We start from the raw sequence: 22,064 nt of genomic DNA, 5'->3' as shown, positions 1-22,064 counted from the left end.
CTTAACTCTGTTATGTTTTGGTTAAATTTAGACATTGTTATTTATACAATCATTTTTTGCACAATTATCGCAGCAATTTTTTTTTTTTATAATTATTGTCGCTGCAACCTGCTATTTTTTATCCATTCATATATCTGGTAAGAGATTGTTTTTATTTCTTATAGGATGTAACTTTTTTTCTAACATAGTTTACTTTTTTATATGTGTACATAGGATATATCTAATTTATTTAGAATCTTACTTATGAGTTATGACCCCGTATTTCATCTTTAGTATGCCAAATGGCAATAAAATCGTTTGCTTCAGGATATATGGATATTCATTGACCATAAAAAATAAAGTAAATTCTCACTTTTTCTTTCACATGAATTCTCTAAATATTTTTACGAAAAATATTTGTCATTTCAGTAAAAATTACTATAATTTATTTAATATTTAAATTAAAAAAAACTCTCACTTTCTCCCATCATAATTTTTATTGTGTAACGGTTCTTTCACCATAAACTAGTTTTTCAATTATTTAAGTGTACGACATTATATTAAAATTTGTTTTTTTCTTATACTTTCCTTATGCCTCTAATTTATTAATAATCTGATTAAAATATTTTTTCTCTCCTTTAAATGACCGTTATTAGTTTCTTCTAGGATTTATTATTCAATTGGAGGAATACTCAAACAACATATTTAAAACTTATATGTATATATATTTGAAAATTTTCTACAGATTCATTAATTATTCGTTTAATTTAGTTTGAATATGACAAAATTATATCCAGAACTCAAATTTGACATCAATGATTAAATTATAACAACTAATTAATTGATTCACTTGCTTGTGATTACTCTAGTTTATCATTACGGATAAATTTTGGTTGTATAAACTTGCAAAGTTATGGCTGCTCCTTGTAAGCAACATCTTCTACAGTTGACTCATTTTTGATAAAATGTATACATTAAATTACAACATCATAGCTATTTATATCAAGGGTAAGTTCAAGTGATACATGTTTGACTCTACTTAAGCAATATCGGATTGTCTTCGGTGGAGAATACATGTGGTTTATAATAAAAAAAATCATAACTATTTAAATGATTTTTTTTTTTGTTAGGTAATATTGTTTACGTTTTCTCCAGCAATTTAAATACATGACTCTATAATATATTTTTTTACTATAGAGACACGCTGAAATTTAGCCTTTGGCATAATTGTTTTTAAAAGATGAAAATGGTTGTACTATCCTAGGCATGGTAGCTAAAATCTATATTTAAATATTAAAATTCCGATTTTAACGATTTATTTTTACTAAAACGATTTAGATTTCACTTAAAATCTTTTCCAATATAAAATCCTCATTTAGACATTTACCTAAGTCCTGATTTTAAGATTTAAATCCTGATTTTAACTATTGAAATGATGTCAAGCAAGTTAGAAAAATTGTTGAACATAACATTGCTGATGTTTTATCCAAAGATGAATGGATTGTGAAAAATGAAGAAACTTTATCTCATGATGAAAGTTTAGATGAAAATAATTTTGAATGATGTAGTTGAAGATCACGTGGAACAGAATGTCTTCGATGATAATAACTTGAATGATAAATTAGCTTAGACCCTTAGAGTGTGACAATTGTATGCAAATGTATAATGATGGTGACAGGTAATTTATTTTTTCTTAATTTTTTTATAGATAAACATATGTATATAAAAATTTAATTTTAAAGTGCAAATAAAATCTACTATTTGTATTACAATTTCCAAATTTAACTACCTTCCTAGGAATTAGAAAATTACATTACACAGCACAATTGACCAAACAGTTCAACATGTCTCTGGCTACTTCGTCAATTTAGAAGAGACACAAACTTCCAAAGTTAAAAATTTGACAAATATCTTGGAGTTGGGTAATCTGATTGTGTTCCTTGTATCACACATGGGAACATTTACTGTAACGGGATTCACAAACAGATAACAAAACCAAACCAAAGAAAGCTACGATGATTCCACACTCCTCGTGATTATTTATACACACTGTCTCTTGTTCTTGCTGCCTCTCATGGCATCAACTACTCTCTTCAATTTCAGGCTCTCTCTTTTGCACCATCAACGGTTAGAGAGTTCAAAAGCTTTAGTAGTCTCCTCCTCTCGCATCAATCCGCGCTTCGTTTCTTCCATCAACGATCACTTAGCTCTCACATGCGTCACATATCCGCTTCTTGCCTCTTACTCTGCTCCTAAGCCCAGATTCCAAGTGATGACCTTAAAGCTGGAAAACTCATCAAAGTTTCATGCTTTTTAATCTGATTTGGCCTTTTCATCATCTGGGCAGGTTGGAGTGCAGAAGGAGTATTCTGCTGGTGGAGAGGAATCTGAGTCGCTTGTTTCTGATGCAACATACCAAGAGCAATTTTCTTGGTCTTCTGTGATTATTCCGTACGTTTCTGTCACTTTTTCTTCATTCTTAGGCAGTGCTGCGTGGAAGTGAATAGGAGAGGAGTGTTGTGTTTAGTTTATTTAGTACATTAACTTGTGCCAATTAATTAGTACGTTATTTCAAAATTTAGGTTTCTGTTCCCTGCATTGGGTGGCTTGTTATTTGGTTATGATATTGGTGCCACCTCCGGTGCTACAATTTCACTGCAGGTAATTTTGTTAATCAATGTCTTTCAATTGCATTTTTCTCTATTGTTAGTGCTGTAACATATATAATATATTTTTCTAAGTTACGTAAGGTGCTGTTGTTGTTGATATTGATGTTGTTGGTTTCAATTCACAGTCACCTGAACTTAGCGGTATAACTTGGTTCAATCTTTCTTCCATTCAGCTTGGACTTGTGGTATGATTTCAGCGTCATAGTTGGAAAATTTAATTTATGAAAAAGCTATTGTCATCTGTACTAATTAGAACAACTCCTAATATTAAACATAGGTCAGTGGATCCCTATATGGGGCTCTTCTTGGCTCACTACTTGCATATAACATTGCTGATTTCCTTGGTAAGTGTTTTGCTTACATATATTATCCAGGAATTGAAGCTTCTTCAGAATTTTTCGTATTTGATCTATTAAATTGGCTAAAACACTAGGGAGGAAGCGACAACTTATTGCTGCAGCCCTATTGTATGTGCTTGGTGGTGGGATTACTGCTTATGCACCAGAACTTGGTGTCCTCTTAGCAGGAAGGCTGCTTTATGGACTTGGTATAGGTTTGGTAGGCTACTTTGATCCATAACATTTTTTGTTATCTAGATGATTCCTGCACGATCTTACAAGTGAATTGAATTACAGGCCATGCATGGGGCTCCTTTATATATTGCAGAAACTTGTCCATCACAAATCCGTGGGACTCTAGTATCATTAAAAGAACTCTTCATTGTCCTGGGGATCCTGGTATTACATTATTGTCTTTTATGTATCTTTTATCAACTAAAGAATTTACTGAGTTGGGGACTGAACTATTATGCAGACGGGTTATTTTGTGGGAAGCTTTCAGATTAATACGGTTGGGGGATGGCGGTTCATGTATGGATTTAGTGCTCCCCTTGCTATAGTAATGGGGCTTGGAATGTGGATTCTCCCCCCCTCTCCACGGTGGTTGCTTCTCAGAGCAGTACAAGGAAAAGGTTCTTTTCAAGATTTGAAGGAAAAGGCAATTTTTTCTCTCAGCAAATTAAGGGGCCGACCACTTGGTGACAAAGAATCTGAGAGGCAAATAGAAGAGACCCTTGTTTCATTGAAGTCTGCCTATGCAGATCAGGAATCAGAGGGGAATTTCCTAGAGGTGTTTCAGGGTCCCAATCTGAAAGCCTTCATAATTGGTGGGGGGCTAGTCTTATTTCAACAGGTAGTTTCACTTCACTGCAGTGAGTCTGTTCATAATTATCATAATTGTGTTTATATACTTCCACTTTATTCATTTTGTATTGAAGGAAATATGGAGAATTCTTTCTGTTGTTTGTCTGATAGATAACAGGTCAACCAAGTGTTCTGTATTATGCGGGACCAATTCTTCAGGTACTTATCATTAAATTCATTTCCACTCTATTGTGAATGAAATTTTTTCATTTCCATCTTGCTAACTGTAGATTATATTGTGTTATCTATATCTAGAGTGCTGGATTTTCTGCTGCATCTGATGCTACTAAAGTTTCAGTTGTTATCGGCTTATTCAAGGTATGCCTACTTAGTTTATACCTTCCTAGGAAGAGCGACAACTTTGTGACACTGATGATAATTTTTTGTAATTGATCAACCTGTAGTTACTAATGACATGGATTGCTGTCCTAAAAGTTGATGATTTGGGGAGAAGACCTCTACTGATTGGAGGTGTCAGTGGCATTGTAGGAATTCTATGACATTTTAAACTAATGGATTCTTACAGTACTTTGACTGCAACTTGTCAAATGCAAATGGTTATTGAGTTTTCTTTGATTTCTGTAGGCCCTTTCTTTAGTTCTCCTTTCTGCTTATTATAAATTTTTTGGAGGGTTCCCAGTTATTGCTGTTGCGGCTTTACTTCTTTATGTTGGTTGCTACCAGGTAACTGTCTTCCAGCCATATGACCTGCTGCTTTTTCTTTTTTCTTTTTTTTCATGTTCAACCTGGATGAAAGTCCTCTTCAGTAGTATTTTTTTTTTTTAATGTATAAATAAATAAAGGGAGACCTCTCTGTTCCTAGAAAAGGGAGAACCTTGCAATAAATAAAAAAGTTTTCTGATTTAGTATTACCATTGTCCTTGAGGTCAATGTAATGATTAAAATATCGTGGTAGATTTATGTCAAATTGCATTTGCATTGCAGATATCATTTGGGCCAATAAGTTGGCTTATGGTATCAGAAATCTTCCCACTTCGCACTCGAGGACGAGGGATTAGTCTGGCTGTTCTTACCAACTTTGCTTCAAACGCTGTTGTCACCTTTGCATTCTCGCCATTAAAGGTTTTAGATTCTTTACTTTTGTATTTATTTATTTTATTTAAGATAACTTCAGCATTTTTAACTTTGTCTGACTGCTCTTGAAGTTTATTAATCTGTGATAAACAGGAGCTTCTGGGAGCAGAGAACCTTTTTCTCCTCTTTGGGGCTATTGCTTTAGTGTCACTTCTGTTCATTATATCTTCTGTCCCGGAGACAAAAGGTTTGAGCCTAGAAGATATAGAATCCAAAATCTTAAAGTGACAGCTTAAACTAGCATCTTTTGATGTGAATGCAATATATCTTGGTGAGTCTGCCACCTTTGTGTATATCTTCTGTGTAGATTTGATGGTCATTGTAATGTTTGCAACAAGTTGATTAGATTTTTAATCTCTAACAAGATACTCAAATCACATAATGGTTCTGACTTCATGATTCAATTGCCATTAACCAAGAGGATTGACATACGAATGTGAGGACCTATAATTGGGCACCAATATTTTCTAGACTTATTATGAACATTGCTAATGTGCTAAGTCTGTAGTTTATAATGGTTTCCGTTAGTATGGCAATACAAAAGGTATACAATCCCAAAATGCATTGTTACTTAGCCCCTACACTTGTCTGGAATCTTCAACTCGCCAGAGGTCCTCACTAAATTCATAAGCTAAAGCAACTAATCAAGTGTGGCAATTGAGTTGGTGTGAGCATTTTGTATCATAAAATCCTCGTTAACTACTAATTAATGGTGAGTTTGGAAAAAAGGTTAATTGCTTTATTTATGCTCGTAATAAAAGAAAATTCTGTGGCAGTGAAAAAAAAAAAGCACTGAAGAATATGTAAAGTGTAATGTAATACAAATATACAATGTATCCTTCAGGCCGTTACACCCGGAACACAGTTTATTACATACAAATTAAGTTTTACAAATATAATGGAAATCATGTTTCGTGCCTAATTATCTACATACACACAAAGGTTGAACAAAAACTCAATACATACACAAACATGTAGAAAACACATATTACGGGGACTTTCAATTTGCGTGAAGAATTCTGCCATGGTTTTCTTCCTGAACCACTGCATATTTAGAAAGATCAGATCAAACATAAGTTTTCGTAGAGACAACATAATTTGTGTGAAAAAGAGTCAGATGATAGGATCAGATAGATATCATACTACGATTGCATGAACTGGTGCTTTACCTTCTTGAGCGTTGGAAGATACTGGGATTTGAGATGAAGCGCGAGTAACGTTGGTATTAGATGCTGGGGTTTGAGATGACATGCGAGTAGTGTGAGCTGCATCTGCATATTTTGTTGGTTCCTCATTTCGGAGCAAAGAAGTTACAGCTTCTCTCACCTTCTCCATCACCCCTGCATCACCAGGAGTTCTTCTAGGACTCATTGCTTCAGATATCACTTGAGACAAAGCTTTCTCATCTTCACCGGGTTCAAGTTTGTTCATCAAGTACTCCTTCATCGAAACACCCTTGTCCCATATTTGGGATGTGGGGCTGGTATTCTTCCCACTCGGTTGAGCAGATGAAGGCGATGGAGTCACCGGAGCTGATGAAATTCGCAGAAGGTTTGGGTTTGAAGTAGTTTGAGAGGGCAACTTGGCAGGAGGAGTAAGTGGAGTAGCAAAGGACAAAGAAGTGTTAAGTGTTTTTGTTGCAGCTGTTGATGATGAAGCGTTATGATGCTCTGTTGGTTTGGAAACAGTGAGGCCTTGAAGTTTTGAGGTTATAGAATGTGCTGCATCTAATCCTTCAGCAGAAGCTGGTGTCACTTTATCGGCTATGGTTTTGGCCATTGTCTTGGTTGGACTAGAAAGAGTTGTAGATGATGTAGCAGTAGTAGCAGTTGGACTTGTTGCTGTTGCAGCTTGGGTTGTTCTCTTGGACAGTGAACGACTTAATGACTTCTCTCGAGCTTGTTCCACTCTTGGTTTAACATGCTTCTCAGGGGTTACTGGACTTGCATTTTCTTTGTATCCTTCAGGTGTCTTCTCTGATTCGTACACTGAAATATTAATTTGACACATTAATTCTAGAGTAAATTCTTCAACAAAAAACACGGAACCCATTTTAATTCCTTACAAAAAATAAAAATTATCATATTAGTCCTTTATGAGGGACTAAAAAAGCTCTTATCTGAATTTGAGAGTAATCACAATTTCAAATAACTGAAATTTAAGAAGAATCATAAGTCGACTTAATTAAACCTGTATTTTTTCTTGAAAATCAAAAAAGTATTTACTCTTAATTCCGTGTATATATAAAATGAAAAGAAGAAGAAGAAAAAGACAAATCTTAAGGCATTTAATGATGTTAATTACTCGGAGCTCCATGGAATTCAGCATCTTCTTCTACTCCATCGCCTTCAAGGCCAGCAGCCCCTGTAGGACTAGTGACATTTCCGTCCTCGTGTTTTTTCTTGCTGAGGCTGTGGCGTAATTTCTTGGCCTTCTCCTTCACTTTACTGAGAACTGATTTCTTCTGATTCTGGCCATGGTCTTCTTCCAAGTCATGGTGCCTCAACCTCTGGAAGAAAGGAGAGGATTGGGAAGAACTCGAGGAGGAAGAAGACAAGGTTGGCGACAGCTTACTAGACTTTGAGGATTCTCCTGCTGTACATAAAACATGAACCAAAAATCAAGCCTATGGTTTTTCCATGGCTTAAACATTCAAACCATAATAATATAAAAGGTTATATTTATCTTATCTTGGAGGAGTATAGAAATAAAGTTATCAGTGGGACCCACATGTAAGAGGAGAGAGAAAAAATAAATGTGAGATCCACCTCCGTTTTGTGTGAGTAAGAAATTTATTTATCTTATGCAACATAAGATAAATATAACCCTAATATAAAACTTCAGCACCTTTCGTTAATTACTTACGTACGGTAGACAGTTATATCATGCATGGTTAAAACATTATTTGTACCCTTTTTCTTAGTAACTAGTAGCATAAAAAAACATTTGAGCTTTATAGGGTGAGAAAAGATTACCTCGGAGGAGTTGTTCCATGGTATGGATGGTAGGAGTTTTTGAAGTATCAACATTTCTCTGTGGGCGTTCGAGTTGAGCCATTTTTCTTGAATGATTTCCTGGATAGCAATTTTGTCTCAATCTTTGAATAACTCTGCTGTTATATTTGTTCTTTCTGTGGACAATAAGTGGTAGAAATTTAACCCAAAAATTGAACCGTGCTCGTGTAATTGCTTCCTGCATTCTTGCGCTACGCAATAATAATAATAGTGGCCCAACCCACACCGTTGGGTTCCATTTATGGACTCCTTTTCTACACGTGTAGACTAAACAATTTTGCTTCCTACTAAACCTCACGAATAAGTACTCCCCTCAATTAGCAATTAGACCAGGCAATGATCAGAAAAATTGTTGAACTTTTACAATTCTAAAGAAACAAGATCGAGAAACTCACCGGTAGAATATATACGACTTAAATATTTCAAATCCGGTGAGGAAAATAAATATTTTTGACGTAAAATTAATAAAGATCCATGTGGATTAAAATATGCCGCAAAGTAATATATATATATATATATATATATATATATGGGGTTTAGTAGATGTACGACTGCACCTACGTATTGGTGCGGTCAACTATGTACTCCCAGAAGTACACCAGAGAAGAACGGTGTACTCTGGTGTACTTTCGGGAGTACATCTGGTGTACTTTCGAAAATACATAGTGAAAATATTTATTATAACTATGTACTTCTGGGAATACCTAATGAACCATACTAATCTTTAGGAGCAGCCACTTTAACAATTTATATATATATATATAGGACTTATCGTTTCTCAAGCTGCTTGAGACATTGTTATCTCCGGCTACTAAATCATAACCGTACAAAGATGAAACAATGGTAATAAAGGAAGAGAGACAAAAAGGGAATCATAACCATTCAAAGGTGAATCAATTAATATAAGAAAATAAATAAACAAAACGGCGTAATTTTGAGGTGGCCGGAGTTAAACTTATCTCAAGCAGCTTGAGAAATATTTTTCCCATATATATATACTGCTATAAGTTAAGCAGAATGAATATATGCCCTTTCTTTTTATTCAAGTTATTTTTCGATAAAAAAACTAAGGGTTTAATGTTTCTCATGTTGTAGGAGATAAATTTATCCCTTACACACATAAAAGTGTGTGGGGCCCATGTGGAGTCATGTGAAGAGAAGAGAAAAAAAAATAAAACATGGCCTCACACACTTTTATGTATGTGTAAGAGGTAAAATTATCTTCTATAACATGAGAAACATGAATCCCAAAACCTAATGAATGATAGGAAACATCCAGAAGAAACGAAAAACTACCAATGAATCCATTACAAACCAAAAATTAACTTCATAACTAACTTAACAGATAATAAATAACAAGTGTAATTGTATTCAATCAGTAAGGTGTACGTCTATGCGATGTAACGACAAATATGATGTGTAGGAACTATTGAATTTATGCGGAAACGATTTAAGACCTAGTACATTGGTATGCTTATCAAATCATCCCGGTCTCACATTTACCTCTTGACGCGCAGATTTTCATAGAATCACCTTGTGTATGATTTCCCTTCATGAACTGATATCCTCTGTGTCACATCATGAACTCACATACTGTTCTCTTATGCATCATAACACGAACAGATTTCTCTAGCTCAAACAGATCTCTCTGCTCTATGGTAAACCTTCCAAGCTATCTCTCGAGGGAGAAGGGGAAGTGTGTGGGCACCTTTTCAGATCTGAGCTTACCTCTTATGTTCAATGACCTATGAGGTTGATTACTTAAGTGGTGGTATTCATAAGGGTTCCAAAAAACCTTAGACTTAAGATCATTAGGCTTTAGGTTTCTTGGGCTCTTCTCATACTCTTAGCTCATTTGGGCTTTAGTAAAAGAGCACAAACCCAACAATCTCCCACTTGCTCTTTCGGGTACAAACTTGAGTCCAAAATCCAAGACCATGTAACCCATAAGTCATTATTAACTGAAAAATACCTCATCCATTGTCTCAAGCTAGCCTGGGGATCTATCATCTGTTATTAATCAAGGCTTCTGATAATCAACGAATGATTATCTAATTCAGTGCTACTCCACTAAAAGCCCGAACTTTAACTCCAAGATTAATAACACTTATAACGTGAATATGCATCGCCCCTTTGTAGAATGTCTATAATTGATTGACTAGTTTTCTATTACTCAATCAGTTATTTATTCCATTGACTCTAATGGATTACATGCACTGACCAGTGTCTTCAATATCCAAGTATCGAAACATATCAAGGGAATATATCCTACAAATTCCATGTTGTTTATCTCATAAATACCGATAATCAAATAATCTCACTACCAAAATATCGAGTCATTGGCCATCAAAAGATCGAACCTCACTCGTTGGTAAATCAAAGAATGAGAATTATTCAATTACCTATTTATGATAAACTCAGAATTAAGAGAAATTGCATAACTATAGTTATCTGGAGATTTGATACCTTATGACAGAAAAACAAGCTTAATCAAATCTCTCATTGATCCTTTCAATGTGAATGTTAATACAAACTAATATTTTACAATGATTCGGACAAAACCGTTTCATAAAATGTTGCAGCCTAAATAACTACACAATTGATTCGGACCTTGATGTTTGTAAATAGTGCACAAAATAAATGAATAATACCCCATTTATAAAATTCATAAAATGATTACAATATTTCCTTGTCTTAATCCAAGAGAACAATGAACCAAATATCTCCCACTCGCTTAATGCAAGTCTGGGATCCTCCTACGATCCAAAGAAGTAACATGCCTCTCGAACACAAGTTCAGGCAAACTCTTAGTAACTGGATTTTCAAGATCCACCTCTAATGTTATCTTAGTTTAATGAAAAACTCTTAGCTCGAGGTTAATTTTCTTGAGTCAATATCCACTTGAAAAATCGAATCTGTGAAAACTTAGCTTTTCAAGACTCCCACTAGAATATACCAACATATAACCTCTTGTTCTCCAAAGATACTTGAGTACATGCTTAACAATAATCTAGTGTTCCTCTAGGTCTAGAATGGTACCGTTTCACTACTTCCAATGTATGGCAGATGTCTAGTTTAACGCCCAACATGGTATGCATGAGATTACCTATTGCCAAAGCATAAGGTATTCTACTCATGCATTCTTGCTTCTCAGTTGTCTTTAGAGGTTACTCCTTAGGAAGATGAATTCCACGTCTGAGAGAAATAGTTCCCCTCTTGGAATTACCATGTAAACTTTTTTGCAAGAGTTTTGTCAATGTAAGTAGCCTAAGGTGATGCCAACAACTTATTCTTCTGGTCTCATAAGAGTTTTATACCAAGAATATAATTGGCTTCCTTAGTACTTTCATACCAAAACGCTTACTTAACTAACTTTTTATGCTTGATATTACCTCCATGTTGTTTCCAATAAGGAGCATATAATCTACGTAAAGTACCAGAACAGCTACTGTCTTCCCTTGGATCCTTTACATACAAATACTTACCATTCATCAAGGTTTTCTCAAAATCAAAATTTTGATAACCTGATCAAAACTGATATTCCAAGACCTGGATGCTTGCTTATGTCCATGAAATAGACTTTCACAATTTGCATACCATGTGTTCTTACCCATTTGCTATAAACCCTTTTTGGTTGTTGCATGTAGATATCTTAACATCCAACTCCCAAAATAAAATCTCATAATTGAGATTTATAGCAACAACTAAGAGAATCTGGATAGACTCAAGCATGACATCTAACAAAATTTGCCTCCAAACTAGCTTTGAAGGTTTTCACCCTGTCCATCCTCTTTTTGCTTTTAGGTCCACATGTACCTAGTGGGTCTTACCCCTCTTGATGCCTTTACTAGGTACCAAACGGAGTTGAAATACAAGTATTACATCTTATGGTTCATAGCTTGAGCACACTTGATCAACACCATCTTCTAGTGCATTATCATAGCTAGTGAAATCAATGTCACTCAACAACAGAAACTTGAGAGTTAATAAGGTTCTCTTCCACTATAAATGTACCGCACTAGACATTGTGTATCTATAGGTAGATCCGATTGGGTCAAATGGTGAATCATCAATTTCTTGAAGATCCACATATTATGTGTTTAACAACTCCGTGAAATTATTCTTCCATATATGATACTAATATTTCTACTGGTTTCATTTATAAATTATCATGTTGAATTTCCAATTATGGTTCCCCTGTTTGTTCACTTAGAGGTATATTTTTTCCCTCTTTGAACAATTAAGGGAACAAAGGATGGAGCTTCTAGAGATTTTGAAAATTATTGATCTAAGTCTCATCAAGAATAACCTTACTTAAGAGCTTATAATTTCTCATCTAGTCCTCCTTTAAGAAAATCACATGAGTGCTCACTTAGATCATCTTGTCCTTTGGACTAAATAAGATCTCATCCCCGGTTCTCTTAGGGTAGCCAAAAGATATACACTCTTTCTTACAAGATTCCATCTTATTTGACCGTTGTTGTAGGACGTGTGTCGGAGCACCCTAAATCTGAATATGGTTTGATTTGGACTTGCACCATTTCCATAATTGTTTAAGTGTCTTTACAACAAACTTTGACGAAACCAAGTTAAGAAGGTACATTGCCTTCTCCTAGACATCTCCCCAAAATGCTATTGTAAAGATGAATAACTAAACATGGACTTCACCAAGTCTAGAAATGTTTAATTTCTGAATACTGCAGTTTCGTTCAACTAATGTGTTCCTAGACTTGATAGTTATGAAAACTATCCCCTCTTAAATCAAGTAAGACCTAAACTTACCACACAGGTATCCAACACTTCAGTTAGACCAAAGTGCTTTGATTTGAATACTTAGATACTTTTCTGTCTCAGACTTAAAACTCTTGGAATTTTTCAAAAGCTTTAAACTTATGGCGCACTAGGTTTATCTATCCAAATCCAAAGTAACCATTCACATAATGAAGTACTCATAATATTTTATGGCTTGAACGTTAATTAGTCCACATACGTCACTATGTACTAATTCTAGTTGAATAGTTGTGCAAATCCCTTTAACCTTGTAAGATTTCTTGACCATTTTACCTTCCAAATAGGACTTACATGTAGCTTTTATTTAAAAGATTATGGAATTTCCAGTCCCTCTTTTAACTAGATCATGTTTCCTATTTGAGGTAATCTGACTCAATCATAAAGGTCAAAGATATGCTTCATTTGAAACTTTTATTTCTTTGGTGAATGTTCTTGTTCGTCATCCTTTCAATTCAACATAATAAATTCAATGGTATTTAGGACATAGGTAATAAAGACTATTTAAACAATATACCAGAACAAACAAGACGAAGATGAACTTCAAAATGTAAATGAGGAATCAATTACATTGTCAAACCATGTTTTAACCAAAACAACTAACAATAATTGAATTCCTCTTAAAATTCGGAACAAATAAGTAGTCACCTAAAACCAAAGTCCTTTAAATAACTCGTCCTACTGTTAATGCAGAAACAAGTTCTCCATTTTCAAGCTTAAAATTTCTTTGTCCACCGCTGATAGGCATGCCATGTTTGAACTACTAAAAAAGTAGCAAACATAATAAGTGATTCCTAAATTATTGATTCATCCACTAATCAAGCCTTAACTTACCTATGTCTAGTTCTTTTTATCACCTCTAGACAATTTTTCTTTTCACTGTCCCTTCAGTATGCACTTGAAGCACTTATCTTGCGGCTTCTTCATAACAACTTGTTTGGTAACTGCTAACCAAGCTATTTTGTTCTTGTTACCATCTTTGGGTTTATCCTTAGATTTAACAAGACTTTTAGCAAAACCTCCATTCTATCTATTAGAGTTGCTAGACGCAGCAAATATGTCATTAAGAGTCTCAAAAAATAAAATTTTCTATTCACATCTAACCAAGTTATATATCCAAATTTGTATTAAAACATATTGTATACAATGCACCTTTGTAATTTTGTGGATACTAATAACTAAAAAGTTTTTTTTGTAGTTGAAGAAAATCAATGACTTTACTTTTTTCAAATATATAGCATACTAAGAGCAATTATTCAATACTGGTATTAAGATTATTTTTTCATCATTACTTTTAGTTTTTCACTAGTGTATTCTGTTATGACTCATGGTAAGAAAATCTTTATTTGATGGTATCCTTTAATAATGAATTTAGTAAAGGTAGTAACTAAATTTTTACTTATATTAAAATTTTGTTTACATTTTCACTTTTATATTTGTGTACAACTATTTCTTTATTAAAAAAATTAAATTACAAAAATTTATAATTTGTATAAAATCTGTTAAGAAAGTGTTAAATATTTATTTGTTAAAATATTTTTTATTGTATCGAATATGATAAAAAAAATTATGAAATTATAATTTTGAATGGCCTGTGGATTAACCCTAGCCCATAGGACTTTTTGGCTGATGCTGACCTTTATTATTAAAGTTCATTTGGTTCTGCGAGTTTTTTGATCCTAACTCACACAGGCCATCATCTAATGGGACAGGTTAACTCATTTTGATAGCTTGATTTGGTACCACATTTGGTTTTTCTCTAGGTTACTGTCAAACTTGGTGTCGGATTCTATGACAATACTAACATGGCAGATATCTTGAATCCTTGATGTCCTCTTATTTTCTGCGGCTTATGATCAATGTACAATCCATGAGAACGAATGCAAACCTAAAAATTCCTTATATACTTTGATTTTTTTCATGCAAACCTACAAGTGTAATACTTACAAGTTAGGTATCGTACACGGTTGCGGATAAAAAAAAATGTAGTGACTGATATAAATTCTTATAACATCCCGAAGCATTACAACCAAATTGTTAAACTTAATTTAATAATGTATACTGACTACGTTATTGCATGTAACTATTCATCGATTAATGACCAATTCGATCGAGCTGGACTATATATAGCAGCAAAACTCTCCTTTTTAAAATTAAGTTGAAATAATCCCTTAATAATTAATCCTCATTTTTATATCATTTGATGTAATAAACTTAAGGTTTTATAAGAGTTATGTTGTAGGAAAAGTGATTGTGTAATGTTATAAAGATTCGTTTTGCGTGCCATAATTTTTTTTTTCTTCAAAAAATGTGGGTCTCACAAAATATTATGTGTGTAGGAAAAATTGTTGTGTCATGTTAAATGACAAATACAAATCCCATAAACTTATTATCTATGTTGAATATTTTCATTCTACTAAAAAACGATTTAATCAGTGCAGTTTAAAATTTTGAACATTACGGAGTGTCATTGTTGAAGACATTGTAAGAACAAAACTTAGTTATCAAAGCACGGACACACAAATTTTTGTAAAAAATATTTGTCGAACACCGACACGTTCCGATATGCTATCAACAATTTGGAACATGTAGTCAATTCTCCGATACATTCCGACATATTTTTCCGATACGCAGTCAACTTTTTTCGACATGCAATCAATGCTTTAACACACATCTAACACGTTTTTTTAGGTCTTAATTTTATTTTATTAACTAAACATAAAAAAATAATTTATAAATTAATTTTTTTCTATTATAAAATTTGATATAAAAAATTAATAAAATACGGACGGTTATATATATTAAATATAAATTATATTATATATATTAAAATATTATTTAATATCAAAACGTAAAACATGTTTTAACTCTCGAAATATAACTTCTATTAAGTGTCGTGTCCCATCTCAGCATAGGTTATCATATTAGCTTGCTCGTTTTATTTATGCCATACTAACTTGGTACTGGTTTCTTGCAGTTCAGTTACTTACTGTTATGCATGGTCTCATCAGAAGCACTACATTTGTTAAGATTCCCGCGACAAATGCCATCATCTGCCATCGGTTGTTCCGGTCAGGACTCGAAGGCTATGCTGAACTCGTCGAGATATACGCTCGCGATCGAGCGTTGCAACATGGCAAGAAACTTCACGCGCACCTAATCACCAGCGGCTTGGCTCGTTTCAACGTCATTGCATCCAATCTCGTGGCCTTGTACGCGCGCTGTGGTCAACTATCCCTTGCGCGAAAACTGTTCGACAAAATTCCCAGAACAAATGTTCGCCGCTGGATAGCACTTATTGGCACTTGTGCTCGCTGCGGCTTCTATGAGCACGCTCTGGCCGTGTTCTCTGAGATGCAAACAACCCAAGAGCTGAAGTCCGACAACGTATTTGTGATTCCAAGCGTTCTCAAAGCTTGTGGCCACATCGGTGACCGGATCATGGGAGAGAAAATACATGGCTTAATTTTGAAGTGTTCCTTCCACCTAGATGCTTTTGTGTCTAGTGCTTTGATTGTTATGTACTCTAAGTGCGCGAGAGTCGAAGATGCACGTAAGGTGTTTGATGGAATGACTGTGAAAGATTTAGTGGCTCTAAATGCTGTTGTTTCTGGGTATGTTCAACATGGCCTTGTAAATAAGGCACTGGATTTGGTGGAAATTATGAAGTTGATGGGTGTCAATCCAAATGTAGTAACTTGGAACACTTTGATATATGGGTTTTCACAAAAAGGTGAACAAGCAATGGCATCTGAGATTTTTAGGTTGATGATTGCAGATGGTGTTGAGCCTGATGTGATATCATGGACTTCTGTTATATCTGGTTTTGTGCAGAACTTTCGTAAGGATGAAGCATTTGATACGTTTAAGCAAATGTTGCGTCATGGGTTTTGTCCAACTTCAGCTACTATCAGCGCCCTTATTCCTGCTTGTGCTACTGCAGCAAGAGTGAGGATTGGGAAGGAGATTCATGGCTACGCGCTGGTGATTGGGGTGGAGGAAGATGTATATGTAAGGAGTGCTCTGGTTGATATGTATGCAAAATGTGGGTTCATTGCTGAAGCGAGGACTCTGTTTTGTAAGATGCCAGACAAGAACACAGTTACATGGAACTCTATCATTTTTGGTCATGCGAATCATGGTTATTGCGAGGAAGCTATAGAGCTCTTCAATCAGATGGAGATGGAAGGGGGAGCCAAGCTGGATCATTTAACTTTCACGGCAGCTCTCACCGCATGTAGCCATGCTGGAGATATTGAACTTGGGCATAGGCTATTCAAGACTATGCAAGAAAAATACAATATTCAGCCAAGACTGGAGCATTATGCATGCATGGTGGATCTTCTTGGTCGAGCAGGGAATCTCGACGAAGCATATTGCATGATCAAGACAATGCCTGTTGAACCTGATTTATTTGTGTGGGGTGCATTACTTGCTGCTTGTAGAAATCATGGGCATGTGGAGCTTGCAGAAGTGGCTGCTAAGCATTTGTTGGAATTAGAGCCCGAGAGTGCTGGGAACCGTCTTCTATTGTCCAGCCTATATGCCGATGCTGGAAAATGGGGAAAGGTTGAGAGGATCAAGAAAATGATGAAGAAGGGAAAACTCAGAAAATTACAAGGATTGAGTTGGATAGATAATGTATAATATTATAGGTAAGTAAATGATTCTTTCGAGCTGGAGGTTCCTTTGCAATTTGCTACATTTCTGTCGGTAGCTAGAAGCCACGGGTTTTGCATCTTCAAAACGAAGATGGTGGCAAACCTCTAGAAACAATTTTGGATGTATTGTTTCCTTCTCCTCATCAGGCAACAGTTCAGTACCCTTTTGGGAGGCACCATTGGACCTAAAGAATATCTTTATTTATCATATGTGCCTGCATCTCTCGGGAACCAAATCTTAATTATGTATTCTAATTTAGAGTTTTAGACAAAAACCGCAAAGGTTGCTGAGGCAGCACATGGTGCTAATTCTTCATTTGCATACCAAATACTAGCAACAAAGGGAAGCAGCGCGAGAAAAGTTATGTTCTTATACATAAAACGAATAATTTGCTTCATTCTTCACCAAAGCTTCTACCATTTCTGGCGAAAAAGACTTGTGTCCATTTATTATATGGAAAAAACATTTCTCATATCGCATGAAAAGTCTTTTATCTTATCACTCTCACTTGTTGCACCAATAATTTTTCTATTTTTTTATTTTTTTTCGAAGTGGGCCCCACTCTTTCTCTCTTGGTACAAAAACTTTATCTTCTCGTTGAATAAATCTTAAATGCATGTGTCGCACCTAATTCAATGCATCCACCAATTGAAGCATTATACGTTAAAGGAGAAAGAAAGAATTTGACAGAGAAGGAAGAATTTTGATTGACATATAATATTTTTATTAGTGAGATGTACTGAATCTTTGATATAATAGTAGTACCAAAGATTTATTCCTTTTCATGCAACATAAGAATTTGCAAACCCTTATTATATATACGAAATATCTCGGAGAGCCTAAAACTTTATATTTTTCTCCAAGAAACTTATCCATTAAGGGCAATTGCGCCTTTGCGATCGATTCCACAAACCCCATTATTCTTTTATTTATTTAAAGGAGAATGCTGGCATTAGATGCTTTTCTTTTTAGTCCATTCAAGTTTCCTTTAATTGACCTCCAACCAGCTATCCTTGTGCTTTGAATCTTTTAGCAACTTTTATTATATCCGTTTAAGAAATTCAATTAGCAAGGCATTATTAAGGATTGTGCAAACTTAAACAAAAGCCTTATCCACAAGAGGAACGGGTTCAATAAGAGTGTAATTAAATAGTAATACGTTGCCCAAGAAGAAAAACAAAGTAAATTTTACAAACTCTGTAGATCGATCTTCATCAAGCTCCTATTTAGCTCGATCAAAATATATTTGTGCCTCTACTCGTTAGAGTGCATACTCTCTAAACCAAGTAAACCTTGGAATGGTTGATATCTGTCCAAGACCACCAAGAAAAAAAGAAAAGAAAAAAAAGACCGCAAGTCTAGTTTAATCTCTTTCAGAAAAACAGAGACCAATGAATAAGTGTTATAGGTAAACCTAGAAATATCAAGGTTGGTGTTGTGTATGTGTTCGTGATTCAACTTGGTCAATTAAACCTCTATATATACAAAATACAAATCCCCGTTCCACTCCCTCAGTAACATTTCTAACCTAACCTGAGAACCAACAGCACCCCAATTTAAGAAAATGAAACATCTATTTCAAATAAAATAATAAACGAAGAGCTTTAAGATATAGGAATACATTTAATGCCAGGGCAGGGCACAAAATGTTTGCTGACTGTTGTTCAGTCTCTCTTTTATTCAATTTTGCAATGGTTCTGAAAAAGAGGGTAAATGTTCAGGATTACACAATGTAATAGCACTTATGATTTATGAATCAAGAACTAGTTTAGAGTTTACTTTAGAATCAGCTGTCTAGGTTGACCAGAAGAAACATGCCAGAATTCTCCTCCTACAATTAGGTGACAGGAATTAGAGAAAAGTGCCAAGAAGTTTGTAAATCTGCCCACATGGTACCTATTACTGATTCAAACTGTAATTTAGCTCCATAAAGTCTTCATATACTTCCTCAAGAATCCGTTTGTGAGAAGTTCAGGGAGATCAATGCAGCTACTTCCCAGACTTTCTAAAGTCACGACCAATAGCTAAACGTTTGAGTCTACAAAAGAGGCATCACACACAAAATACATTATTTTTCTGCTGCCTTAAAATAGGAAATATGAGGGCATTAAAAATACAATCAATTAGCCTTAACAACTGACAATGTTGAAGAATCATGGCAATGATGACGGAAATTCAAATGCACATATACATATCTACCCTCCTAACAGAAAACGAAAGTATCACAAGAAGGTCTAATGAGAGATGTTTTCTGCATTAGACAGCAAAGATTACCGTCAAAAATCATTTTAAAAAAAGACCAAAACACATTTTGGATCAGAAGATACATATATAAAAGCAACTGAATATGCACATCTATTCAATGACGGCGATATTCACCTTTACCATCTAAGGATGACAACATAAAGCTAGTGCATCATTTCACCTCGTTTAAGAGAGATGGATAACTTGTTGAAGGTAGGTGGGGAAAAAGATGAAATAGTGAATGACAGCATCAAAGTGACCCACCAATAATTTGCTTTGAGTTGATCTCATAATCATTCAGCACCTCAGCATATTGTACTCAACGACAGAACAAAGAAACATGCTTATTGCACATCCTACTTATGACATAATTAGCAAGCCATATTAACAAAGAAATAGAAAACAGAACATTAAATTTGTTCCATTGCAAGACATAATAAACAAATAACAGAGTCTACCATAATCAGATTTTCAGTATAATGCAGGAGTAAGTGAGTGAGTAAGTTACTCAAACAGTAATCTGTTTGAAGAAGCCACAACCTCAATCACTAAATCAATCACATATACATAATTATGTTTATTTAAAAAAAATATTTTTTGAGAGTTCCCATATGAAAATATAATGGTGGCTCACCTTTAGTGAGAAGAAACGTGGGAGTTTATTTATCATTAGGAGCAAGGTGAGTCCAATCCCTTTGCTGCAACATGTTGTTATATGGATGAGAGTCGAAGGAATGATAAGGGGAAGTGGCAGAAGAAGTGCCCATTGGGATCCCCATGTGGCCATGGCCATGGCGATGACCATGGCCATGTGGCATCCCAATGACAGGCATTGACATCATAGGAGGGGGATAAGGCATTGGAATTGGAAGTGGAAGGTGCCCATTATTTCCATGAGAATGGGCACTTACAGCAGCACCAGACTCATGCAAGCTCTGTGGAACAGGGGTTGATGCAAAAAGCTGATCCGAGGAAGAAGGACCATCGTTGGAGAGACCTTGCATCCTCTTCAAGTAAAGACGATACTTCTGAAGGTGGCTAGCCACATTTTCGCGGGTCAACCCTTCGACGTTCATCAGCTGCATAATCGTTTTCGGAACCGCGTTCTTGATCCCGAGGTGCGCCACCACGTCCACGAACCGTTTGTGCAGTTGCGGGGTCCACACCAGCCGAGGCCTCTTCACGGCAGTCCGGTCGCCGGAGTTCTCCGTCCGCAGGGCCGAATCCGCTTCCTCCGCCGCGCAATCGATCTTCCGGTGTTTCCTGGGATCGGAGCCCGACCCGTCACGATCGGTGTCTTCTTCCTCCTCCTCATCGTCGTCGTCGAGGTGGTTGTTGTTGGAGGAGAAGGCCTGGTGGCCGCCGCGAAGAGTGGAGAGGGTGTTGCGAGAGGCGCGGTTAACATCGAGGAGTGTGCGGTGGGGCTCCGGCGAGATGCTGAAGGCGGAAGCGAGCTCCGGCGGGATCAAGAGCTGAGAAAGAGGGGTGAGATCATGGGCCGTGGGGAGGCCCATCTCCCACTCCATGACCCGTTCTTCATCGTAGTCACTCATCTTAACCTCTTCCCCCATTCAGTTGTAACCGTTTAAAACAGAATAACTGTGCCTTTCTTTTTCTCTCTCCTCCTCAGACCCCCCAAACTGTCATTAGTTTGTTAGAGATATCTGAAACGGTTTGGGTATTGGATTTGGATCCAAAAAAGTCGAAAGAGGAAGGAATGAATGAATGAATAATTGAATGAGATGAAGATGAAAGATGGAATTGGATAGACGAAGATGAAAGATGCAGAGTTTGATGGAATCACGAAAACGAAACACGACCTGTTGTGTTGATATTTGGTGAAGATTTGGCGGTGGGTGTGTTTGGGCGAACAGGAAAGTGATGAAGGAAGCGAAAGATAATAAGGAAAATGAATGAAATTATTGATAGTGGCAAGTTTTTGGTCTCAAACCTGAATAATAATAATATAATTTGGAGGAAATTGTGAAAAAGGAGAAAAAAGTGCAATATCTTATTCCATAAGGGTGTTGGGGTGGTGCCAACGTGGACGACTTAGCCAGATATTTTTGATCCTCTAAATATCTATCTTTCTTCCTTGTATGTTTTATTTCATCTATTATCTCACTCGCTTCGTAAGAAACACTAGCCTGTGCCTTGTCAGAATTGCGGTCTCACCAAAAGGAAAGCATTCATCTTCGTTTATAAAGATTCTGGTGTACCCAATATGTCTACTTTACTTTTGTATATTAACGTCTTAATGAATACACTCAACCTTTATTTTCGTTGTTTAAATTTATTTAAAAATTTAATTTAGACTTATCCGTACTATCTTCAAATCATTTTACTTTCTTCATTTTTTTTTTTTGTTGAATATGATTATATTTATAAATTTTTTATTTACGAACTAAATT

The 22,064-nt window shown here is 35.5% G+C and overlaps 4 protein-coding genes across 6 annotated transcripts; 2 read left to right on the top strand and 2 right to left on the bottom strand.

Moving 5' to 3' along the window:
• The first annotated feature begins 1,890 nt into the window (after positions 1-1,890).
• LOC133311418 (D-xylose-proton symporter-like 3, chloroplastic) lies at positions 1,891-5,395 on the top strand. 2 transcript variants are annotated; one of them, XM_061512470.1, is made up of 14 exons: positions 1,891-2,248; positions 2,339-2,430; positions 2,562-2,640; positions 2,774-2,833; positions 2,926-2,992; positions 3,082-3,206; positions 3,284-3,385; positions 3,462-3,839; positions 3,962-4,009; positions 4,106-4,168; positions 4,255-4,335; positions 4,436-4,534; positions 4,796-4,933; positions 5,039-5,395. In XM_061512470.1, exons 1-14 carry the CDS (start codon positions 2,054-2,056, stop codon positions 5,171-5,173), a joined length of 1,662 nt encoding a protein of 553 aa, XP_061368454.1. In that variant the 5' UTR covers positions 1,891-2,053; the 3' UTR covers positions 5,174-5,395. The 2 variants fall into 2 exon arrangements, with proteins under 2 accessions (XP_061368454.1, XP_061368453.1); XM_061512469.1 differs by having other exon boundaries at positions 2,327-2,430.
• A 303-nt stretch (positions 5,396-5,698) lies between these two features.
• LOC133311440 (low-temperature-induced 65 kDa protein) lies at positions 5,699-8,002 on the bottom strand. The gene is made up of 4 exons (XM_061512496.1): positions 7,921-8,002; positions 7,250-7,537; positions 6,115-6,933; positions 5,699-5,989 (listed from the first exon to the last, which is right to left on the bottom strand). Exons 1-4 carry the CDS (start codon positions 8,000-8,002, stop codon positions 5,946-5,948), a joined length of 1,233 nt encoding a protein of 410 aa, XP_061368480.1. The 3' UTR covers positions 5,699-5,945.
• A 7,739-nt stretch (positions 8,003-15,741) lies between these two features.
• On the top strand, positions 15,742-17,706 carry LOC133311448 (pentatricopeptide repeat-containing protein At5g59600-like). Its single transcript, XM_061512503.1, has one exon. It carries the CDS (start codon positions 15,742-15,744, stop codon positions 17,392-17,394), a length of 1,653 nt encoding a protein of 550 aa, XP_061368487.1. The 3' UTR covers positions 17,395-17,706.
• Positions 17,707-18,705: 999 nt separating this feature from the next.
• Positions 18,706-21,239, bottom strand: LOC133311430 (transcription factor LUX-like). Of its 2 annotated transcripts, XR_009751554.1 has the most exons (3): positions 20,288-21,239; positions 19,189-19,447; positions 18,706-19,106 (listed from the first exon to the last, which is right to left on the bottom strand). XR_009751554.1 is itself a non-coding variant. In XM_061512484.1 (2 exons), the coding sequence occupies exon 1, from the start codon at positions 21,222-21,224 to the stop codon at positions 20,313-20,315; it is 912 nt and encodes a 303-aa protein (XP_061368468.1). In that variant the 5' UTR covers positions 21,225-21,239; the 3' UTR covers positions 18,706-19,447; positions 20,288-20,312. The 2 variants fall into 2 exon arrangements, 1 of the variants encoding a protein (XP_061368468.1); XM_061512484.1 differs by having other exon boundaries at positions 18,706-19,447.
• Between the last annotated feature and the right edge of the window lie 825 nt (positions 21,240-22,064).

The sequence above is a fragment of the Gastrolobium bilobum genome, unplaced genomic scaffold (assembly GCF_033153095.1).
Source record: "Gastrolobium bilobum isolate Gb01-03AN ecotype WA unplaced genomic scaffold, APGP_CSIRO_Gbil_v1 utg14925, whole genome shotgun sequence".
Lineage (NCBI taxonomy): Eukaryota > Viridiplantae > Streptophyta > Magnoliopsida > Fabales > Fabaceae > Gastrolobium > Gastrolobium bilobum.
The sequence above is the reverse complement of the archived record's forward strand: the minus strand, read 5'-3'. Positions and strand labels throughout refer to the sequence as shown.